The sequence below is a fragment of the Mercenaria mercenaria genome, unplaced genomic scaffold (assembly GCF_021730395.1).
Source record: "Mercenaria mercenaria strain notata unplaced genomic scaffold, MADL_Memer_1 contig_3930, whole genome shotgun sequence".
Classification (NCBI taxonomy): domain Eukaryota; kingdom Metazoa; phylum Mollusca; class Bivalvia; order Venerida; family Veneridae; genus Mercenaria; species Mercenaria mercenaria.
This window is the reverse complement of record NW_026462118.1, coordinates 7,885-30,116: the sequence shown is the minus strand read 5'-3', so window position 1 is coordinate 30,116 and position 22,232 is coordinate 7,885. Positions and strand designations below refer to the sequence as shown.

At 34.5% G+C, this 22,232-nt stretch overlaps 1 protein-coding gene across 1 annotated transcript; it reads right to left on the bottom strand.

The window, feature by feature from the left end:
- Positions 1-61: 61 nt before the first annotated feature.
- On the bottom strand, positions 62-21,435 carry LOC128553539 (uncharacterized). Its single transcript, XM_053534724.1, has 4 exons — positions 21,404-21,435; positions 19,854-20,031; positions 1,208-1,366; positions 62-505 (listed from the first exon to the last, which is right to left on the bottom strand). Exons 1-4 carry the CDS (start codon positions 21,433-21,435, stop codon positions 329-331), a joined length of 546 nt encoding a protein of 181 aa, XP_053390699.1. The 3' UTR covers positions 62-328.
- Between the last annotated feature and the right edge of the window lie 797 nt (positions 21,436-22,232).

Genomic DNA, 22,232 nt, shown 5'->3' with positions numbered 1-22,232 from the left:
TAGCTCGGAAATTAACGTCCGTAAACAGAAATGACGTCATGCCGTTTCATTAAGGTACAACAACAAAGTTCCGTTTAAGTTTTACAGTATGTAGCGTATCGTTATGTTGTTTTATTTCGTATAAGAACATACTTTGAATAGGGAAATATACTTTAAGAAAGGAAAAGCAACTGTATAGAATCAAATACAAGAATAGTTAGGTTTTATTAACAGCACGAGAGTCGTCTGGCATGTGGGAAGCCAGTTGTATTATTCTGTATGGGTAAAATCACCGGAAAAACAAGTCCGTTGTACACGAAAATATCTTTCAAAAATAAATATAATAAAATTACGCATTATGCATTATCAATATTTTTAAATATTTCATCGGAAAGGGTAGAATAAATATTAATATTTGTGAAGTATGAACAGAGAAACGTATGAAAAATATTACCAATGCAAGTCTCCCCGGTACTTCATCAGAGACTTCTTTTGTAATATCGAGATCATTCCGTCCAGCAGATATCTGATTGTTGATTAAAATGAGGAAACTTACTTAGGCTTTGTTGAAACAAAGTTAAAATTTAACATGGCAACGCGTTATTTATTTTCACAATATAAGATAAAAACTAAATAATATCATTTCGAATATGAAAAGAAAATAATTACACAATATTCTAACACGACCAGCAAATAACCTACATACATGCAGAGCCAAATCTTTCTCAGGTTATTCTGCAATAAACCACTCGCGTGCAATGATGTCATCTGATCCAGGTGCGTAGCACGGTCGTAAGAAGTAGTTACCATTTGTTTCTAACACTGCTGATAATGGTATGTCGTGTTAGAATCGAAATAATAAGTTCCTAAGTGTGATTTATTGTAGAATAATCACGGCCTACGGCCTTCGTGATATATTCGTACGCATAAGAACGATAAACTACGTTTGGGAACTTATTATTTCTTAAAGAACATGCAGTACTGAAAAGTATACTTTTTAAACATATATATTATTTTTTGCTGGGATTCTGGCTAAACACACTGATTCTTTTGGCACATTTTCTAAAAAGTATATCACCGTAAGTTTCCGTTTGCTTGAAAAAGAGAAACTTTATGTTTTCCATTGCTATGTATTAAGCTATATCGAGAACAAATAAACTACATGTAATTCTTTAAAACGACATTATCGAAATTGAGCACGATAGTTGCAAACCAACATAAATCATACCACAGTTGTATCCGTTGTTCTTCCGTCTGCTCCTTCAATGTAAGTTTCTGTCTTTCCTTCTTCCGCTGGCACTGTGTTGCGGAAGGTAAGACTGCAAAAACTTCTTTGAATCTTCCTCATGTGATCCGTTGACAGATCATTGCAAAGTCGATTTGCATGCTAATGAAATTGATTTATTTATACATATAAAGATCAATCAATTATTTGAATAATACATATTCAATTATATACACGCATGTACAATTTTTATTGTATAGTGCAATAAATGTAACTTTTTGTGTAGTAAATGACTTGTAATTATGTGGACATTAGATATGTATTTGTTTTATGATGATATTATTTGAAGATTTGTCGCCATATTTGTCTATACTGATGTTTATGCCACATGGGTCTAAAGTCTGTTCCATTCCAAAGGTTTACCTCAACTTTGGTGTCATATGACAAAACTACGACACTTACCGGCAAAGTAAACATGGTTTGATAAACTAAAAAAAAGTCACCTTCGAGAAATTTAACGATTTTTTTCTGCTTTGCCAAATATCCAAATAAATGACAAATTTGTATTTTCAATGGCAGTCTCCCATTGTAATTTCTTGTCGCCATTGGAGTTTGCTCTCTAAATTTAAGTATAACGGGAAAATTCACGTGAATTTTATCGGGAGCGACTCAAAACTCATTTCGTTTACAATTCCCTACATGTAAATGCATTGAATGAACTGTGTTTAAAAATATGTTATTTAGATTTAACAAAAATGTAAATTGACTCACTTTTAACCTATCAAAGGTGTAAACACTCCAAATATCTTCCAAGTCCTCTGTAGCTCTATCCAATCCTCAGTGAATCAGTTGTAAACAAACAAGCTCTTTTACACATCGATGAAATTCAGGTATCAATCGCACCATGCCCTTGAAACGATGACTTGTTCAATTTAACATTATTTCCAAACGCATGGTTCAAAGATAACCTGTATTTTAGCATCCTTAAGTATTTACAGTCCAATTTCTTTCACAATCAAGTTTCAGTTTTCAAAACACAATATTCGCCATATCGAGTCCCGGTTGTGTATGCTTCTTTTTCTCCGAAAGAAACTTATGACGTATAAGATAAATGACGTAGTATTGCTGGCAATATGCAGATTTATTCGAGGCGCACAAGGGAAGAATTACACAGGTATAGATACACAATCAGCCGATAGAAGATAGACATCTTGACGTACATCACGCTAGAATTAAACTTTACTTTTTGAAATATATGTTTAAAAATGCTTAATTGCTTATCATTTCATCAACCTATCTGTTTTTTTTAGTTATAGATCTAATTTTGCTGTTTAGGCCTATATGAAAGCATTTCTTTTTAAACCTGGGACTTACTCTTGATCCGAAGGCTGCTAATTTAGATTTCTTTAAAAAGCGAAATCGGATCGCGAACATATTCTCTCTGTTTATTAAATTATTATTATCATCGTTATTATTATAATTATTATGTCAGATTTATATTTGTTATTTATAACCGCCGATTTCAATTATGAAATATATCCCCAAACTATCATTTTATCAACTTTTATTGTCCACCGGAGCTACGATGTCCAGAAACAGATCTAAACATTCAAATACTATTTTCAGATCATTCGTGAATAATTAACGGTAATGTGAGCTGACACTTTTTTCCGTTAAAGTTTTACTTTAGTCTTACATTATTCTTGAAACTGCCAGTCAGGGTTTTACACAAAGGTTTGATATCTTCTTTTTGTTCCTGTTTATTATCTTTAAATATCGTACATTTCTGTTGAATATGTAGGCAGGAGTATGCTTTTAAATTCCACAAGATATGTGCGTAATCGTCGCAAGTGTTACGTCACTTCAGTTTTCTGCTGGATTAAACGAGCACAGATTAATTATTGTCTCTGGCACAAATAAAATCTGGAAAGTAGATCCGTCTGAAGCACCGGGAACAATGCAAACAGTGAAAATTGCAGACTCGGTTTGATTGAGTCTGTTCATGAGCAGTAATGGAAAATGCAACACTGCTCACGCCCCCTAGCACCGGCTTAAGCAGTATTCAATCTTCAAATCTAAATGAATTGAAATCAATGATACCGAAGGACCAGAAAATAAAACAACACTGAGATGAAGTCGGGGCGACTTTTTACGGCCGCCACACAGCACTTAACATCCGCTGTTGATAAAGTCCACGGAGACCGATTAATAATTCTTTTTTTTTCGGCCTGTGCTCAGACGTGTATCATAATTGGCACGTGACGAGGCGCGCGATCGAAGAAAATATGATAGAATTTTCAAAATGATAAGCAGAAAGTGAAGCATAGGCGTAGGAGCAGCGGGACCTGAAGGACACCCACAAATATGGTGTACAGCATGTATTTTGTTTGCCCCCCCCCCCCCTCCACCACTCCCCGTCGTTCCCCGCACTTTTAATTAAAACAAGAAGTTTTTCCATAGAAGTAACAGAAAAGTCCATTTGAGAAAGCATTTACATAAGAATTTGATGCAACGCAAATAGTCCAAATATTATAGGAACATACTGTTTTAATGTAATGAACTTTGAGAGAGAGATTTAACATAACTATGCATACCAAACCTGAACCTGAAAAAATAGAATGCTTTATAGCTGACGAAGGTTTTCATATATACGCCGAAACTTAAACAGAAATAAAAGCATGCACGTCGGGGGCCTAAATCGGGCTGAAGATGATTAAAAAGGACAGTTTTGCTCATGCAAAATGTATGTCAAATAATCATACAGGCTTTTTGCCGTGCAGTTCCGCGGGAATTAATATCTCTATGTATATGTAATTGTTATGTGTTTTATATTATCCGTTTCTATTTTGGCGGGAAAACTGCACGTGTTTTTATTGCGCTCCACCGGTTCATTAGCATAGTTTCATGTTGCCGTCATGGTTTGATATCAACAGAAACGATTCTGATTTTATTATAGAACGTAATCTTGAATTATTCTGTAAGTTTACCAAATGAAAATGCGCGATTCTGAGCGTGAATGAATTTCGTTTCTGTACGATGGTGACTATGTTTATGAAAATTTTCTTGCGGAAATATTAATATTTTGATTATGCGTTAAACTTCAAAAAGGACGTCAAGTTGAATCACAAAAAGACTTTTCACTTATTCTGGCGGACAAAAAATTAATTGCCAGCTGAACAATGTTTAATATTTCCCTGTACATCTCGTAGTCTTACAAGCTCATATACTCTCCGTTTTTGAGGACAAACATGTGCAAGATACGGATCGAAATGGATATGATTAACCAATGTTGCTATTAAATGTTAATTTGATAATAACAATACAAAACGTTAAATTGTTACCTTTGAAAAAGAGGCCATGGTCCGTTCTACACTTTTTATCCACAGTGGTGACTAAAGGATTTTACATGCAACATAATTATGAAGTCTTAAAGAAAAAAATCTTTTTAAGTTATTATTTTTCTTTATGTTTTCCGAATACTCACTGGTTAGAGTTTAAAATTTGATGTTTCAATGGAACATTTACATAAACTGATATTTCTTTGTTAGATCTGGGTCCTAAATATAACTTAAAAATACAGAAATATTAACAAGATTATTTAGGAAAACCCAATATTTGTAATTCTAAACTGTCACGATGGTTTTTGTATGTATGAACTTATTTTAACGCAAATATTTCGAGTTGTAGACATCTAACCCTTTTATGTTTAAAATAGTTTTTTTCCTTGCCCTGTCCGTTCAAATTCAGTAATGCGACGTGTTGAAAGGGAATATCCTGACGGACTGCAAAGTTTAGTTTTCACTTTTATTAATTAAATCCATAAAGATACTTCCGAGAGGAAATATCTATTTAGGTCACATCAACTGAAGTCAAGATATATATAATTTTCTTTCAACGACAGAAAACATGATATAAGGAGAATGCCCATGTGTTACTAAAATATCGAGACGTTCGCACGCACATTTGTTTTTCTATTTAGAATGCCCTTGTTCTTTTGTGTTTGTTTCTTTCTATTTTCTTATTTATTTATTTATTTTCATGTTGAGGTGGCCTGACCTGAATTTCCCCAAGAATTAACATATAATGATAACCAAAACAGTCTTTTCAAATATTAACTCGGGCGTTTTAATTTTGAGTTGACCCCTAGTTTATTGCGCTACGGGCGCCGCCATATTGGAAAGTCGGCCTAACGTCATATAGCATTACGGTCTATGGGGAAAAAAGAAAAATCCAAGATTATATCTTTAAAATACACTTTATTGAAAAAACGAAAAAAAGGTCTAGAGATATTGATGTATGGTATATAAATATGTTATTTTGGATGATTTTACCGATACTGATAATTCAGAAACGAGGTAAACGTAATAGGTGGAACAGACTTTAAGACATTGTTGCTAGTGCCACATTGGTCTAAGACCTTCTGGATGAAAATAAAATAAACTTGCAAAATTTGTAAACATATAACTAATACACATGAACATATATTTTATAGGAGTAATGAACCGTTCACGGTTTTAGTCCAACCAGAACCGAAAAAAGTTTTTATATGAGAAATCATGTTTGATATTAATAAGAACGCAGTAACCGACTTATACTCAATAACTTTAAAGACCCACCATAACCTAGTGAGCTACCTTTTCTCCTAAACAAACATGAAGTTCATGAGATTTATTGTGAAAAGACAGCTTTACTACAATGTGAGAAGAGACCAATTTAGTCCCTTCCTAAATCAATGTGTGTTCACAACCTCATCTGCAACATATTTAGTCGATTTCTTTTCAGTAAAGTTTTAAAAACATGTAAAAATACAAAACAGTCTTACACTATAGAAACAAAGTGTATTTACGTTAAGAAACGCCAAGATAGTTGACGTTAGTGTAATCTAAAATGTTCAAGTGGTGGTATTAAACGTGGAACGTAGAGCCGCAGCCTGTTCAGGATAAGATCTGTGTTTCTCTTATATCGCAATATATCCCTTATATCACAATAAATTGATGGTGCCTGATATTGCCGCTTTTAGCGTTTCAATAAATGATTTTGATTAACAAGAATAAAATGTAATACCGATTCTTAATGAAAGTCGGGAAAGTGTGAAAAACTAAGGAAAACAATGGTTGTTCATGAGTTTGTAATTAACTTGAACATCAATGTTCGCTGTGAGTTTTATATATAGTGAACTACATCAGGAGCTACACGTGCACACATATAACGATCACGCTTCAATTATAACAATCATCATGGATGTATTTAATGAATAATATTCTAGCACATTCCGATGCTGACTTGGATGTCGTTTGCCATTTTTTTTCTCAAAGGATATTACATGAGTGACTTTTTATATTAAATTTATTAAACGATTTGAAAAAAAAAGATAAAATGCGTAGTTCTGATGAGCATTTATCAATTTGATTAAACGATTTTAATAGTTTAATGTGGAAAGTCACAAATGTAATACTCTTTTTATCACATGTTAGTCTTTCCTGCCGAAACATAAAAATTCTTCTGTCTGTAGCTGATACAAACAAGTTAATTTGATAGCGTTTCCGCCCCTTTATATTCTCCAGTGATTTTATATCTCATTCGCAAAATTGTTATTTTCAATATCTTCGCATGTGATATGATCCATTATGTGATGTTATTTTTCATTTATCCCGTTGAGAGATTGATACTTTCACATTGACTAAAAGACTGATTCCGAGGCGCTTATATATACTTTAAGGTTAAATTACCCTTTCTGGTGTTCATGCATGTTTGAAACCGGCCAATGTTTCATTTTGTAATGACTTGTGCCACGTGCCAATGATCTCAAGATTATTATTTTTTTATTAAATATTGAAACGAAACCATCACCGTCAGATTGGAAATGATCAAACTAAGAAAATGAGTGCCCACACTTCATTTAGAAATAAGAAAGTTATCGCCGTTTTTTCTAATGTTACTGCCGTCGATTTTAGCATTGATGCAATGCTGAAACATGCGCATAAATATAGGGTTCAGCGATATGTAAATCTTGACTAAATTTATCAAAAATATCTTATTATATAGAAAAGTCGCCACAATATGCGACTGCTAACAAGTACAAACTCTTTGATTCTGTTTTCATTATTTGAAATTACTTTTTAATTAAGAAATAATATATTGAAAACCCGTGTTTTAACGTTATTTTTACACGAGAAGAGGTTATACGTCCGCATGAAGTAGAAAAATATAGCAGCTCTCTTTCTTTGTCGCAACAAAAACTTTGATATCATCGCACGTTACCGTGACGTCATTTAAGCGCATGCGTGTTTTAACATAACTAACTTAGCGCCTCCGTCGATTTTCATCTATCTCCCGGTGAACAATTTTCATATCACCCTCTCAGTAAGGCAATATTTATAAAGTATACACATGTAAGCTAGATACAATGCTGTAGCACTGCGATGAGCACTGTGTATTGTGTTAGAAAATAAATCTACTATATCTAATAAAGACACGTATTTTCACTGTTTCTGGGTAGCCTCAACACATGCATGTATGTTTTAAAGCGTTTAGATACTTATTAGAGCAGCTGCAAGATTTAATATCATGGTATTGTTTCCATACCATCAAATGCTATAAATTACTGAAAATGAGGTATTAAGATTTGTTTATACAGTAACAACTCTGAAAACGGAACTCGTCCGGACCAAGTTAAAAGTCCGGGTTTCATAGGATTCAGGTTTTTAGAGGGTTTTGCAATGCATATCAGTTCTGATTTCTTTTACCTGCAGTTATTTTTTCTAATGTCTTTTAGATTTTGTCTTAAAAACCTGCATGGTACCTTAAAACTGAAAATCTTAATACATTATTTATTTCAAAAATATCTTTTGAAACATTTCAACCATGTGCCTTTACGATGAAAAAAACATGTTTCTCTTATCATGACAATCGGATAGGCTAGCTCCTACAAATCATGGGTTATGATGGATTGGTGTTTAAGAATATTTATCCTTTTCATATGCAACAAACGTCATTCTGTGAAAAAGCACCTGTACAACAACCGATCCAGTTATAATCAGATAACTCTCTCTTTCTCTCCCTCTCTCTCAGATTAAGATATTTTCATTCAATAGCTAAACAATTGTCACCTGATTGGGATAATGATTTTAAATCAAAAGGACAATACCAAAAACCCTGAAAATTATTGTCTCGTATTCAGAAGATATCTTGTGTTGTAATGAAAAACTGCCTGATTTTTAGACTTCAAAGTTTCCAGTATTCAGAGTGATTTTAATCAAATGTATAACAGACAACTTTGGATTTTGAAAGTCGTTCTATTTTAACCACAATCAGATTAGACAGACATGTTTAAAAGACTACAGATTTTTTCGTCTTATTTCGAAAGATCAATATTTTAATTTACAAGTAAAGTGTTAAACTCTAATCACTGATGCAAGGAAAGGTTTATCCATTGGCAACCTTTTGACAAAAAAATCTTTTTATAAACTCAATCTTTTGGTTATTTACTTGAGGTAGATCTATTTCTGGAAAATAATATAATAATAATACATAATTCCTGGCCAATTTATCTAGGTGTAATTTAATTGCAATAGATACCCATTAAATCTCCCAGAGCATTTTGGATGATACTAGTTGTCTGAAAAAAAATTCTGTAAAACAGACTGGCATTTGACACGGTTACATTTTTATCATCAGTAGGTTTCATTCAGTCTGTTCATGGACGGCAGCGTAAAAATACATGCTACCGACGAACGCCCTTTAGCCCCGGGTTGAGCAGAACGCAGCGTTTGTACAAGTTACAAGAACCAATATTCAATCTACAGATATCCGCATACGTTTTCATACGATATTCATGGAACCCTCAATGATACTGTTGAATGCAATTCCATAAAAAGCGGCGTATTGTCCACAGTTTAAAGAATGACTATCCCTAAACGAGGAAAAAAATGGGCAGAACTAAACAAAATAGAATGAAGAGGAGGGTCCGAGGTTTTGATGCATGCACATCACATAAAAGGTCAAAAGACAAAATTTAACACCTGTACCGTATGCAAAAGATGATAAAACTTTACTCTGAAATATGAAAGCTGGAGTATTGGAAATACCCAATCTGAAATTTTGAAGCTGCAAAACTTAACAGTTTCACTAACACAACATAAATTTCGAGCTTAACCATCTTGAGAGATTAAAATATAATCACTCTCAATGAGTGTACGGGGAGACGTTTTACGGCCGCCACACGGCATAAATAACGCTGATGAGATAACGAAAAAAAAAAAGAAAGTGGAAACCTACAGTTCGTCCAAGACAGAATAAAAGGCTTAACTGGGCCTGTAAATGGACGTTGGTAGAAATGCATGCTGTCGTCTACGCATTCTACACGTTATGAATACAAAACTCAAATTATGAGACATCCACAAATGTATTCATATGTCGGCGAATCCTCAAACTTAATTTGCTATTATTAGACCCTTGTGGTTAAAAACTGGTTTCGGGTTTGCGCCTCATCCATCTGTCAGTCCTTCATTCCGTTCCATTCTTGTCCAGAATGCCATCCATCGAGGGGTTGACACAAATGTTCGACTTATGAGGTAATGTGTCGAACATAATACCCAGACCCTTATCTCAGACCTCTATAACAGTACCTATTTTGCGTCTAGTGAAAAAGGATACAAAAATGAGACAGTCGTCATATATTTTGACAGTATTTCACATTCCCAATATATTATTTTTGTAATTGGTACTTTTAAATATGCTTTATAAAAATAAATATGAATGTCAAAGGGCAATAAACAAACGAAAGTAAAGTACAGCGTACATTCAAATTGAATGAATGCATACTTACAGTCTGAGATAAAAAGCATAGCAGTAAGTCCATATACATTATTTGTTATCCAAATAACAAATACACAATATGAAAAATCGGCTGAAAATTTTTGTCACTGATAAAAAGTTGTCTCAGCAAGGGTGTGATTTAAAACTTGGATGCATTACCAAATTTAAGCCGCTTTTGTGTAATTAATAAGGAATAGCGGTGTATGCTTAATGCGTACTTTTCCTGATCGGACGTTCTTTAAAGCATTTTTATTCTAACCTTTATATTATAAGTGAGCAAGTACTGTTATTGACAGACACATAACTGCAGCACCCACATGACCCATTTGATATGTCTGTAACTAACATTTTCTCAAAGAATATAAATGGGTAAAAATCAAAGGAAAACTGGGGATCAAGGTTGATGCAAGAAAACTATTTTCAGTCAAGCAAACACAGCAATAAGGCCCCAAATTGTAGTGGTGGTGTTTGATATGAGGTTTCATGACTTATTTCATATTGCTATCATTTCATGATGAAAACGCTACACAATGCAAAGCATAGACCTGTCATGTGATTTCAGCTACATTTAAGAGAAAATGCGCAACAAAGCAAAACAACTGAGAAGTATTCGAATCCGGCATTATGCAACTATAGTTTTTGTGTGTGCCATTTCCATGTTAGTGTCTGTTTTCGTGTCTGTTTTCGTTTTTATATAAGTTGTTAGTCTTTTGAATAGTTGATAGCGAGCAATATTTGCTCAACTTTCTTTTTTTTCAATGCAGCCGAATAAAGCTCGCTTTTGACCAGAAGTTGACAAGTATGTCAAGTAACTTAAGCAATACAAAGCTAGTTTCATTGGACACTACCTGTCGTGCCAATTAAATAATATGCATTATTGTTTTATTACCCGACAGTGTCAAATATTCAAAGTTGAATATCGAGTATTTGGTTGATCAGTTTGAGCTCCATACGAAGTACCGGTACACCTCGGAAAAAAAAAAACAATCAAGAGTAGATATACACGTTTTAATGTTTGTAAATAATACTGCAGCTGAGTTTTATATGTATGCTCAATATGATATTTTTAATCATATAAGTATCCATAGACCTTGGTGTTCTATGGATTAGTCTAAAATGCTCTGACTGTCTTTTTTTCTTAATGATATTTCTTGCTTAATTTAAGATGTTCACTTCAATGAGTATTGTTAGAAATAGTCCTTTGCGACCTACCATTAAGGAAATATCAATTCGAAATTAATAAAATGCGCACATAAGTATAACAACCATGCTGTCTGATTTAAGGATTCGATGAATATTTGACGTCTTGAAATTAGAACATCATAAAATCATAAAAGGAAATAGTTGTTTTACATGAAAATTGCACATCTTATTAAATAAGTACATTATTCTCAAATTTCAGTGTCAATTTAATGATATATCTACATCTTTCACCCAGCCGTCGATTTCCGACTATCACTGGGAGGAATTATTGCTTGAATTCTCGAAAAGGGGTCACGATAAGGGGCCTCACTTCTAGACAGTTCAGAACTTTTAAACTATAACCATTTTCTAGAAAATGTTGCACATCTTCGTTTTGATGCATTTGCAACGATGTCCAAGTACTGAAATTTCGAATAATAAGATTGATCATCTTTTCTAGCAATTTTGAAAATTGATTGTTTTTCTTTCGTTACAAATGGAATTCTATTTTAAAGGGGAATAACATGTATTGGACCAAGTTTATTGGTAAAGATGTTATCCATTTAAAGACAATTGCGAGACGTTCAATTTACGGTTCATAATATCGTTTTTTATGGGATAACCATGTCTGTTTCATGAAAGCCATTGTATGTTCAAGGTTTGTAAATGACAAACTGTGAAATATTGCATATTACGGACAAACAGAACAACGAGTCCTAATATTTAAAACATGTAAGATTGTCATTGATTTACTTATTGTTTTCTATTTGTTCACCATACACATTTTGACATATTGCCATTTGCAATCAAATCAAAGGGAAACAACTAAATACAATATTGTAAGCAAATGTGCATAATCACTTTCATGAAACTGAAATGATTAATCAATAAAAAGAGAATTATAAACCGCGAAAATAATTTCTCAAAGTGTTTTGCAAACAAACAACGTCTTTACCGGAATTCTAGTTCTTGTGTTCCGTACTGTCTCGTATCTATTTTCAAACAGTTGTTCCCCTTTGAAAAACAATTCCATTTGCAAAGCAATGAAAATAAACAATTTTCAAACTTACTGAAAACTATGATTAACCTTGTCATTTGAAATTTCAGCTCTCGTACAGTGCTGCAAATGTTTCAAAACGAAGATGAGCAACATTTCTTTGACAATGGTGAGAAATTAAAGGCGCTGCACTGTCCAGAAGTGTCGTCCCTTAATTTGGACCCTATTCGGAAATTCAAGCATTTATCGATGAATTGACAATCGGTTTCTAGAATAATATACCTTTTTCATAAGCTGTTCAGTTTTCGTGTCAAACAACTTTTTTTGTCTATGATTTGATCATGTCCAAGTTTCAAGACATCAAATATACATCGAATCCGTAATTGGGGTTATATATATGTGGGATTAATGTCAGTAGACATACAGAGCGGACGCAGCACTCGATGCAATGGTAACACTGTCTGAACACGGAACCCGCTCCTCCAAATAAAACAACATCAGAAAAAGAGCAATATATATATATATATATATATATATATATATATATATATATATATATATATATATATATAGTTGAATATCGTTACCTCGATATCGGTTAGCTCGATACTCCGGTAAGCACGATGTGTTTTAGTCGGTCCCGAATTTTCCCTATTTATCTTAATGTAATTATTTATCATTACCTAGATATTTTGTTTAGTCAATTTACCTGTACTGTTTTTACACCTGGTTTCGTCGATATCACAACATGTCAAAAAATATCCATGTTATTTGTAAGGTGTGAAAATCAACCTATTGTTGTCCGGCGATGTAGTAATCATATTCAAGTTAGTTTGTGTGTTTGTTTTGTTTGTTATTTAATCTTTTATCCAATTTAAATGTCAGGAGTTTGCATTTAATTCCAAATAATTAGTGTTATAAAACACCGTGCAAGCAGGAAAGCTGTTTCCAAATATAACAACTAATTTGGATGAAATATTTTCTGTTTGACGGAGTAAAAATCTGCCATTTAAGATTGAGTAACAATATGCGTATTTAACTGGCAAATTTTTGTTATTGAAGCACAGTCAAAATGACTACTCAACTAGGAACGTTACCGCTGCATTCAGACTTGTTTAGGGAAGGAATAAAAATGCTAATGTTTAAATGTATATTTTGAAACATTAAAAAGTTGTTTGTATGTATTTAATTAAGATATTTTGTTTGTAAATAAAATTAAAATCGTATTTACTTTTTATATTATTTCTTTCCCCTTTCAAACCCTCTGAAAAAAGCATTGGATATAATGACAATATTTGAATATAGACGTCCAACACAAGTACAAAGTAGTCCCAGATAGTCGGTATCGTTACGTCGAACTTCAGATACGTCGACACAATTTTTACAGTCCCTTGAATATCGAGGTAACGGTAGTCGACTGTATATATATTCGTGTACACACATTGTCATTGGAATAGATTTCCAAGAGGGGACTTTATGTTTGGTAATATTTCTTTCATTTGGTTTGCTTGGTGACGTTCCATAGAATACACTTCCAGAGGATCTTATTTTATAGACAGTATTAGTTATCATAATAACAGTTCACAAGTACCGTGTAGAAGCTGTCACAATTGCTTAGTGTTGTTATATTGGTTGGTACTTTAGGACTATATTCAATTCAATTCAATGTAATTTTAAAAGTGTTCCGTTTAAGCCGGTGCTAGACCGCGGAAGTGTTGATGCAATTTTCATTATTTCATATAAACAGATTTGTGGTTGGTTTATTGGTTGTGAGGATTTTATTCTAGAGAAAATGTAAAAAAAAAAATACCCAGGAAAAATAAACACATATACATAAACATGGTTGGGCCTATAAACTTGTCTCAGCGTCCCTAACCAAAATAGATATTTACGAAAAAGAAAAGATAATTAACTACTCCTTAACCAAAACATGTATGTATGTACTAGACCTAACAGAAAAAAAAAAACAAACATAATATCAATCGGAGCATGACAAAAAGGAACACAAAACGTTACGCAATATATTTCTATAACAAATTGTGAATCAAGTCCCGTTTACGACAGTTCAACCCTTAACAAAATTATATGTGCATTAAGTTAAGTATCTGTCACTAAATCGAACACTCCTTTTTTGTTCAATTCAACGATGTGACGTATATTAATTTTGTATAAAGTTTTAAATGTATCAGAAACAAAGATAAAAATCTTAACAGGAAAGGCTACATTTAAAGATGGAATAATGGACTCATATATACTCAAAAGTATGAATAGAAAAATGACCAGACACATATAAAAAAGAGCCACAAGCATAAAAAAGGTAGAAGGAACACCAGGCTATAGTCATTCACCGCCGTATGAAAGATAATAGGTAAGGGTAGATTTCTCAGAAGCACAGAGCACCAAGAACACAGCCCCAGAGCCACGCATTTGCATAGTAGGCCCACAACAAAAAGAAACTGTAATGGAAAAATATTTCAGAAGGGTTGCTTCAAACATCCAACAAGTACAAATTAATTTATGCTAAATATAGATGGAGGGGAAGGAAATGGTAAGGGGCAAAATTGGGCCGGGGTGGGAGTGGGGGTGTGGTGAGTGGGAAGGAACCCGAAGACATACAACGAACACATCTGCGGATGTCTCAATTATTTTTTGTACTTTTAGCATGTGTAAATGGTCTGCTCAACCTGCGGCTAGAGGGCGTGCACATCAGCATGCATTTCCACTAACGTCCATGCACAGGCTCAATCAAACCGAGCCTGCAACATTTTCGTTTTTGTCGTGTTGAGCAACCTATGGAGTTTCCAATTTTTCATTATCTTCAGACAGATAAAACCGATTCATTGGTGTCAAGACTTCAACAAGACTTCATCATGCCTCTATATTACAAACCAATTTAAATAAAACTTACTCCTCGAAAATAATTCTTTCATACGTGCCAACAGGAACAAATCCTAAAAGACAAATATGCCCATGTAAAGATGTATTACTCAAACTGGTGGAACCATAAATGTATGTACTCAATGACATCGAAAAATCAAAAACGCCACTCAAAGGAGTGCTAAGGAATAACACCCGGCAAAGAATTCATTTACTTCTCCTAGCCTTCAACTAGGTGCCTGTCATAGAGAGACAAAATTTGCGCTAACTCGGTCAGCGCCCTAACTAGGTCTGGCGTACAGTAAACACTAGAAGACAAAAACCAGGCGGAGCGGCCCTAAAATCGGAAATTACTTGAGTGTTGTGAAGCTCGGCGAAGAATTCATGACGTTGAACGTTCCCCTAGCAACCGAGGTGTTGTGATCTTGTTGACATTAACCCCGATACCCCGGCCCTCCACGAATCGACACCGGAGCAACATCTTTGGGCTTACTAATCGGACTTGCCAACGACCAGAAGACAGTTGCCAGAAGCGGTGGACTATGCCGGGATCTCGTCGACGAGGTGCAGATCGTTTTGTTAGTTTTAGAAATCAAAAATACAGAAACTTAGAACTACAAAGTGCAGATGTCGAGAAGAGTCGTAAAACCATTGAGCTATACCGTTCATGAGAAGATACAATAAAATACAGAACCACAATCAACGCAGCATCATAACGAACGCTGTATATAACTGAAGTCATCCGAATGGGTTGAAGGCCCAAGGTCACAGTGACTGCTGGTAAAGAAAAACATTGTACTGTTAATATTTTAAGAATGTCTGGACCTATGATCCTCCAACTTCAAAAGCGCAATGAATGATTCTAGATTAAATTGACTTTTATGTCAGTCGGTCAAGGTCACATTGATTGTCGGTACGAAAATATTTCCAATATCTTCAAAACGCTTGATCATGATTCTCAAACCTGATATGCACATTAATCACTGCATAGTGGATGACCCCTATTGATTTTTATTTCAACGTTTCAAATGTCAAAAGCACCGTGATTGGTGGGACACAAACCAATTTCGTTCTATATCTTGGTAACATAGAAAAAGTGGAAACTCCACAGGTCGCTCAACACAACAAAAATGAAAATGTTGCAGGCTCGGTTTGATTGAGCCTGTTCGTGGACGGTAGTTAAAATGCATGCTACCGTTCACGCCCTCTAGCCCCGGGTTGAGCAGAACTCAACATTTACACATGCTAAAAGTACAAAAAAAAAAAAACATTTAGAGACATCCGCAGATGTGTTCATACGGCGGTGCACATGGAACCTTCAATGCTACACTAATGTGTAATTCCATGAAACGCGGCGTATGGTCCCCACTTAAAAAAATGGGTTTGCCCTAAACGAGAAATCAATGAACAGAACTAAACAAACTGGAATTTAGAAAGGGGATCTGAGGTTATGGAGCCTGCATATCACAGAAACTGCCAAAAGACAAAATTAAAAAGCAGGCACCATATCCAAGGGGTGATTAAACAATACCCAAAGCTATGAAAGCGGGAGTATTGGAACCACCCAGGCCAAAATGTTCATGCTGAGAAACTAAACAGTACTAGTAACACGACATAAAAGTCGTGCTGAACGATCTGAGAAACCCTTGACCAATCACCCTCAAACTTAGCAGGCATTTTACTTATGTGCATTACATTACTAAACTTTTATTCACTTTTAGGCATATTTTTGACTAATTCAAGAGCCATAACTCTGGTCTGACTGATGAAATCTCAGATGCATAATTTCATACACTGAATAATATTCTTTAAGTGACGCAAACTTTAAAGGCTCGTCTACACTATTCAAGAAAATCTTGTAGGGACCATAAATCACTAGATAATTTATTTCTTGTACAAGCAATTAGTGCTTTGCAATATTTCTTGAACTTGTAAGACACATTAATTTTAAATGGAGGGAAATCATGACAGGTAAATAAGAAAGATGGCCGAAATGATACTGGTACAAAGTGTTTATAAAGATCAAATATTTGTACATTTAAACAAGAGAACCATGATGGTCCTGAATCGCTCACCTCTTCCCACATGACCCAGTTTTGAGTATGACGTCGTTTTTTTCTATTATTTGACATAGTGACCTAGTTTTTGAGCTCATGTCACCCAGTTTTGAACTTGACCTAGATATTATCAAGATAAAAATTCTGACCAATTTTCATGAAGATCCATTGAAAAATATGGTCTCTAGAGAGGTCACAAGGTTTTTCTATTATTTGACCTATTGACCTAGTTTTCGAAGGTACGTGACCCTGTTTTAAATTTTACCTAGATATCATCAAGGTAAACATTCTCACTAATTTTCATGAAGATCTCGTGAAAAATATGGCCTCTAGAGAGGTCACAAGGTTTTTCCATTTTTATACCTACTGGCCTAGTTTTTGACTGCACGTGACCCAGTTTCAAAACTGACCTAGATATCATCAAGGTGAACATTCAGATCAATTTTCATGAAGATCCATTGAAAAATAAGGTCTCTAGAGAGGTCAAAAGATTTTTCTAATTTTAGATCTATTGACCTAGTTTTTGATTGCAGTTGACCCAGTTTCAAACTTGACCTAGATATCATCAAGATGAATATTCAGACCAACTTTCATACAGATCCCATGAAAAGTATGGCCTCTAGAGAGGTCACAAGGTTTTTTTTATTATTTGACCTACTGACCTAGTTTCTGATGGCACGTGACCCACTTTCGAACGTGACCTAGATATCATCAAGGTGAACATTCTGACCAATTTTCATGAAGATCTCCTGAAATATATGGCCTCTAGAGAGGTCACAATGTTTTTCTAATTTTAGACCTACTGACCTAGTTTTTGATCGCAGTTGACCCAGTTTCAAACTTGACCTAGATATCATCAAGATGAATATTCAGACCAACTTTCATACAGATCCCATGAAAAGTATGGCCTCTAGAGAGGTCACAAGGCTTTTATATTATTTGACCTACTGACCTAGTTTTTGACGGCACGTAATTCACTTTCGAACTTGACCTAGATATCATCAAGGTGAACATTCTGACCAATTTTCATGAAGATTTCCTAAAATATATGGCCTCTAGAGAGGTCACAAGGTTTTTCTATTTTTAGACCTATTGACCTAGTTTTTGAAGGCACGTGACCCAGTTTCGAACTTGACCTAGATATCATCAAGATGAACATTCTCACCAACTTTCATACAGATCCCATGAAAAATATTGCCTTTAGAGAGGTCACAAGGTTTTTCTATTATTTGACCTACTGACCTAGTTTTTGACGGCACATGACCCAGTTTCGAACTTGACCTAGACATCATCAAGTGAACGTTCTGACCAATTTTCATGAAGATCTTGTGAAATATATAGCCTCTAGAGAGGTCACAAGGTTTTTCTATTTTTAGACCTACTGACCTAGTTTTTGATGGCACGTAACCCAGTTTCGAACTTGACCTAGATATTATCAAGGTTAACATTCTGACCAATTTTCATGAAGATCTTATGAAGTATATGGCCTCTAGAGAGGTCACAAGGTTTTTCTATTTTTAGACCTACTGACCTAGTTTTTGATGGCACGTGACCTAGTTTCGAACTTGACCTAGATATTATCAAGACGAACATTCAGACCAACTTTCATAAAGATCCCACAAAAAATGTGACCTCTAGAGTGGTCACAAGCAAAAGTTTACGGACGCACGGACGACGGACACCGCGCGATCACAAAAGCTCACCTTGTCACTTTGTGACAGGTGAGCTAAAAATGAATCATTGGTGAAAACATTGATTGAGAAAAGCTCTAGTTGAAGTGATACATATCCAGTTGAAGAACAAAGCTACTTAAAAGATAATATTTCAGGAAATATGATAAAACAGTCTTATTTTGTTAATATGTAACCTTGTGAGAAACATCATTGATAATGTAAAAATACTTTTTGAGGACACCGAACTTGCTGATGTTACTCTTCCACTGGAGCACTAGATATAATTTTATTATTGAATTATATAAACTTGGCTTTTGAGCATTTCATTCAGTTAAAACACCATTTCTTTCTGCTGTCCACACTGCCATGTTTATTGTTAAATCATCAAAGCCAAACATTCAATGATGATTTTATTAGATCTCAATACACATTTAATGAAAAAAATGGAAACAAAATACCATACTGGGCAGGTGCTCCTCATCAAAAACCCTTTATCAGAGCATTTGACAGCACTACCATCCAAGAAAAATAGGATGAGTTCTAAACGCTACAAGATCTTGTAGCCGAAAATTATCTGGAAACTGCCACTCAAAAAGACACTAATGGGGGACACAATGTACTGTCTACACTATACAAGTTGCTGTGATTTATATCTTGTGCAAGTTTTCTTGAATAGTGTAGACGAGCCTTAAGACCCTTTTTTATGCATATTTTTACGAAGTCAAGGGCCATAACTCTGGTGAGGCTATGTAAAATTCAGGTTAAACACCAGGTCCATTACTTCAAATGCAAGTTTGATGACTAATATTTCTCATTTTTTGGGATAAGCACGTCACATGTTCGGACGTACCGACGACGGACAGACATATGGTTAAGGTATAAATCTAAGCGGTCTCTATTACCCATATGTGGGGGACATAAAAATGACACAGGAATTCAAAATACTCATGAACTAGAAGAAGCATCATCAGTGTAAGCGATTGCGGAATAAATTCATCATGATGTTATTATCCCTCTGGATCTTTTTATAATCATTTGGTACTTACATATAACAATTCTAACATTGTAGTGGTTTTCTCTTTTGCATCTTCTATTGGCATGTCTTCAAAAACATCTGTCCATTCATTACTAAACAGCTCAGAGAATTCTTCCGCAAGTTTTGTAGGTCGTTTATCGTCACTAAACCTATTATATGTCAAGTTCGATTCTGAGAGTTGACTCAACCTGCCAAAACAATATGAGTAAGCCATAGAAAATCGCTCTAATAAAACGCAAATTGTTCTTCGCAAAGCCTTTAATGTACCATGCGTACCCAAATGCGGCGATAATGCCCTCTACGTATGTATGCAAGCTTCGTATGGGATACATTGTGCCAGTTGAAATATCCCCTATAGAAGTAATATGAATTATCGACAGCATCTGATTTTAAAATAGCACAGAGTTTTGTTATGTTAAACGTAACACCGACACAATTAAGACCTTTTAATGCTGGAGGACGATCCAAGGTGTCGCTCCGGACTCTAAATTTTGTCATAGGCGGATACCAGATTAGAACCACCGACCATCTGTAAGCGGCCTAATCACTCGGTCACGGAAAGTCATTGACATTAGACTTGCAAATTGGAGCTAAAATATAAGATTCCAAAGAAATGTTACAAAGAAAGTCTTTATGGATAAGCACTTATTTACTTAAACGTTAAGATCACTCAAAGTAAAATGTTTCCTCCGCCTCAAGCTTTGTTCATGTTAGCCACATGGGACCAAAATAACAAAGGGGAATAAGACTGACACATAGTGTAGTTATGACATTTCCCCTTAATGTCCTCTATCAATGTATGTAATTTCAATAAACTCTTAAGGCTTTTTAATACAACCTGTATAATTGTATACCTTAAGAATCAGTACTGATTTCAAGTTCTTAGGTAAGTCGAAGCAGTCATGGTTGTTCTAACTTCGTCTATTCAATTTTCATATGCTTCAATTTAGTAGCAATATATGGTGACGTGACTCTTACCACAGGGGAGCATTAAACATCTTTTTGATCATGTTGTTATTTGTGATGTCACTACTTTTCACTGTTTTGATAGATAAATAAAGTGAATAGAGGTATGTTCCCATTGATGCATGCTGAAAATACTGATGCATGCCAAATATTATGTTTATATTTTTTCGTTGTGTCAATAAGCTTTTCATGCTCAAGACGAATAAAATTTATGTTATGTATTTTATGATGAAAATGAACAGAGAAAAAAAAATCATTTTCAAAATGGCCGATCAGTCAGCCATTTTAGATATTTCAGAAACTTAATTTCGTTTTTTTTAATTCAAATTATACACATTTACATCTGCACAAAAGTTGATGCTTTTCACACAAACAGCACGATTTTATGAAGTTAAGTCACCATACGTCTGCATTAATACAGAAATGTAGAACTGTACTTTTATTTACTTTAACGATATCTCTGTTAATAAAATATTGTAGCAAAGAATGTTTGACTTTGCGCCTTTGGGATGTAAAATAGACTAAAAATACAGAGTATACAAGGGAGACACAATTGCGTATATGACAAAATAGCATCTATTTTCTTCAACATACCTTAACAATAATTCCTGTTTTTCACGTTCCATTTCCTTTTTCTCCTGGTTAACTGGTTAACATGTGGGAGATTCTCAGATAACGATTGATTTTGCTGCATTAGCTGATTATACTGATAATTTAAGTCAAAAAAGATTTTTGTTTCATCAGATACACGTGCTTGCAGCTTTTTGACTTCTTCCTTGTGCTGACGGTCGTCCCACGCTTTCTGGGAAGTTATTGTCAGAATAATTTGTATATTTAATATATTGATAACGTAACACATAAGCACAGATAGTGCTTGACTCCCTTGTCATGTTGTCATTGCTATAATTATTGTTGAATTGCTGTTATTAATAGAATTTGGATCATTTGTCGCTGATTTGGTTCATTATATAGATAGTTGAATCCCAGCATCACACAATATGTCATATACAAAAGTTAAAGGGAACCAGATATTGGGCAGAGCAAGTACTCGTTGTAAAACGTTATGTTTAAATTTGGTCCAATCAGAAACAAGTTCTAAAAATAGCACGTCTGCTGGGGTATAAATACGTAGATGGATGACAGAGAGCTCATTCGGTATCCAGCGGTCGAAGAAGACATCGATGATTCAACTAATAATTTATCCCAGTACCTTGAGAAGGAGACTATTGCAGTTACCCTGTCAGGGCGGATAAATTATTAAAAAGAAGACTTTGGAAGTTCTTAGACTAAAGAAGAGTAGCAGAATTTCGATAAGGTTTCGAGCTATAGGGCCAGTGCATAGGGGTTTTACCTTAAAGGTAATTGAATGCTATAGACGATAGCATATATAGGCTGAGCATCGGGAAGCTGAGACAGAGACCCA

What these genes read in the sequence shown, in the direction of transcription:
- LOC128553539 (XM_053534724.1), bottom strand. Translation starts at nt 21,435, where the DNA reads ATGGAACGTGAAAAACAGGAATTATTGTTAAG. An exon ending in AAACAGGAATTATTGTTAAG is followed by an intron (nt 20,032 to 21,403) that starts GTATGTTGAAGA and finishes TTGTTTTGGCAG; the next exon opens with GTTGAGTCAACTCTCAGAAT. An exon ending in GAACAACGGATACAACTGTG is followed by an intron (nt 506 to 1,207) that starts GTATGATTTATG and finishes ATCAACAATCAG; the next exon opens with ATATCTGCTGGACGGAATGA.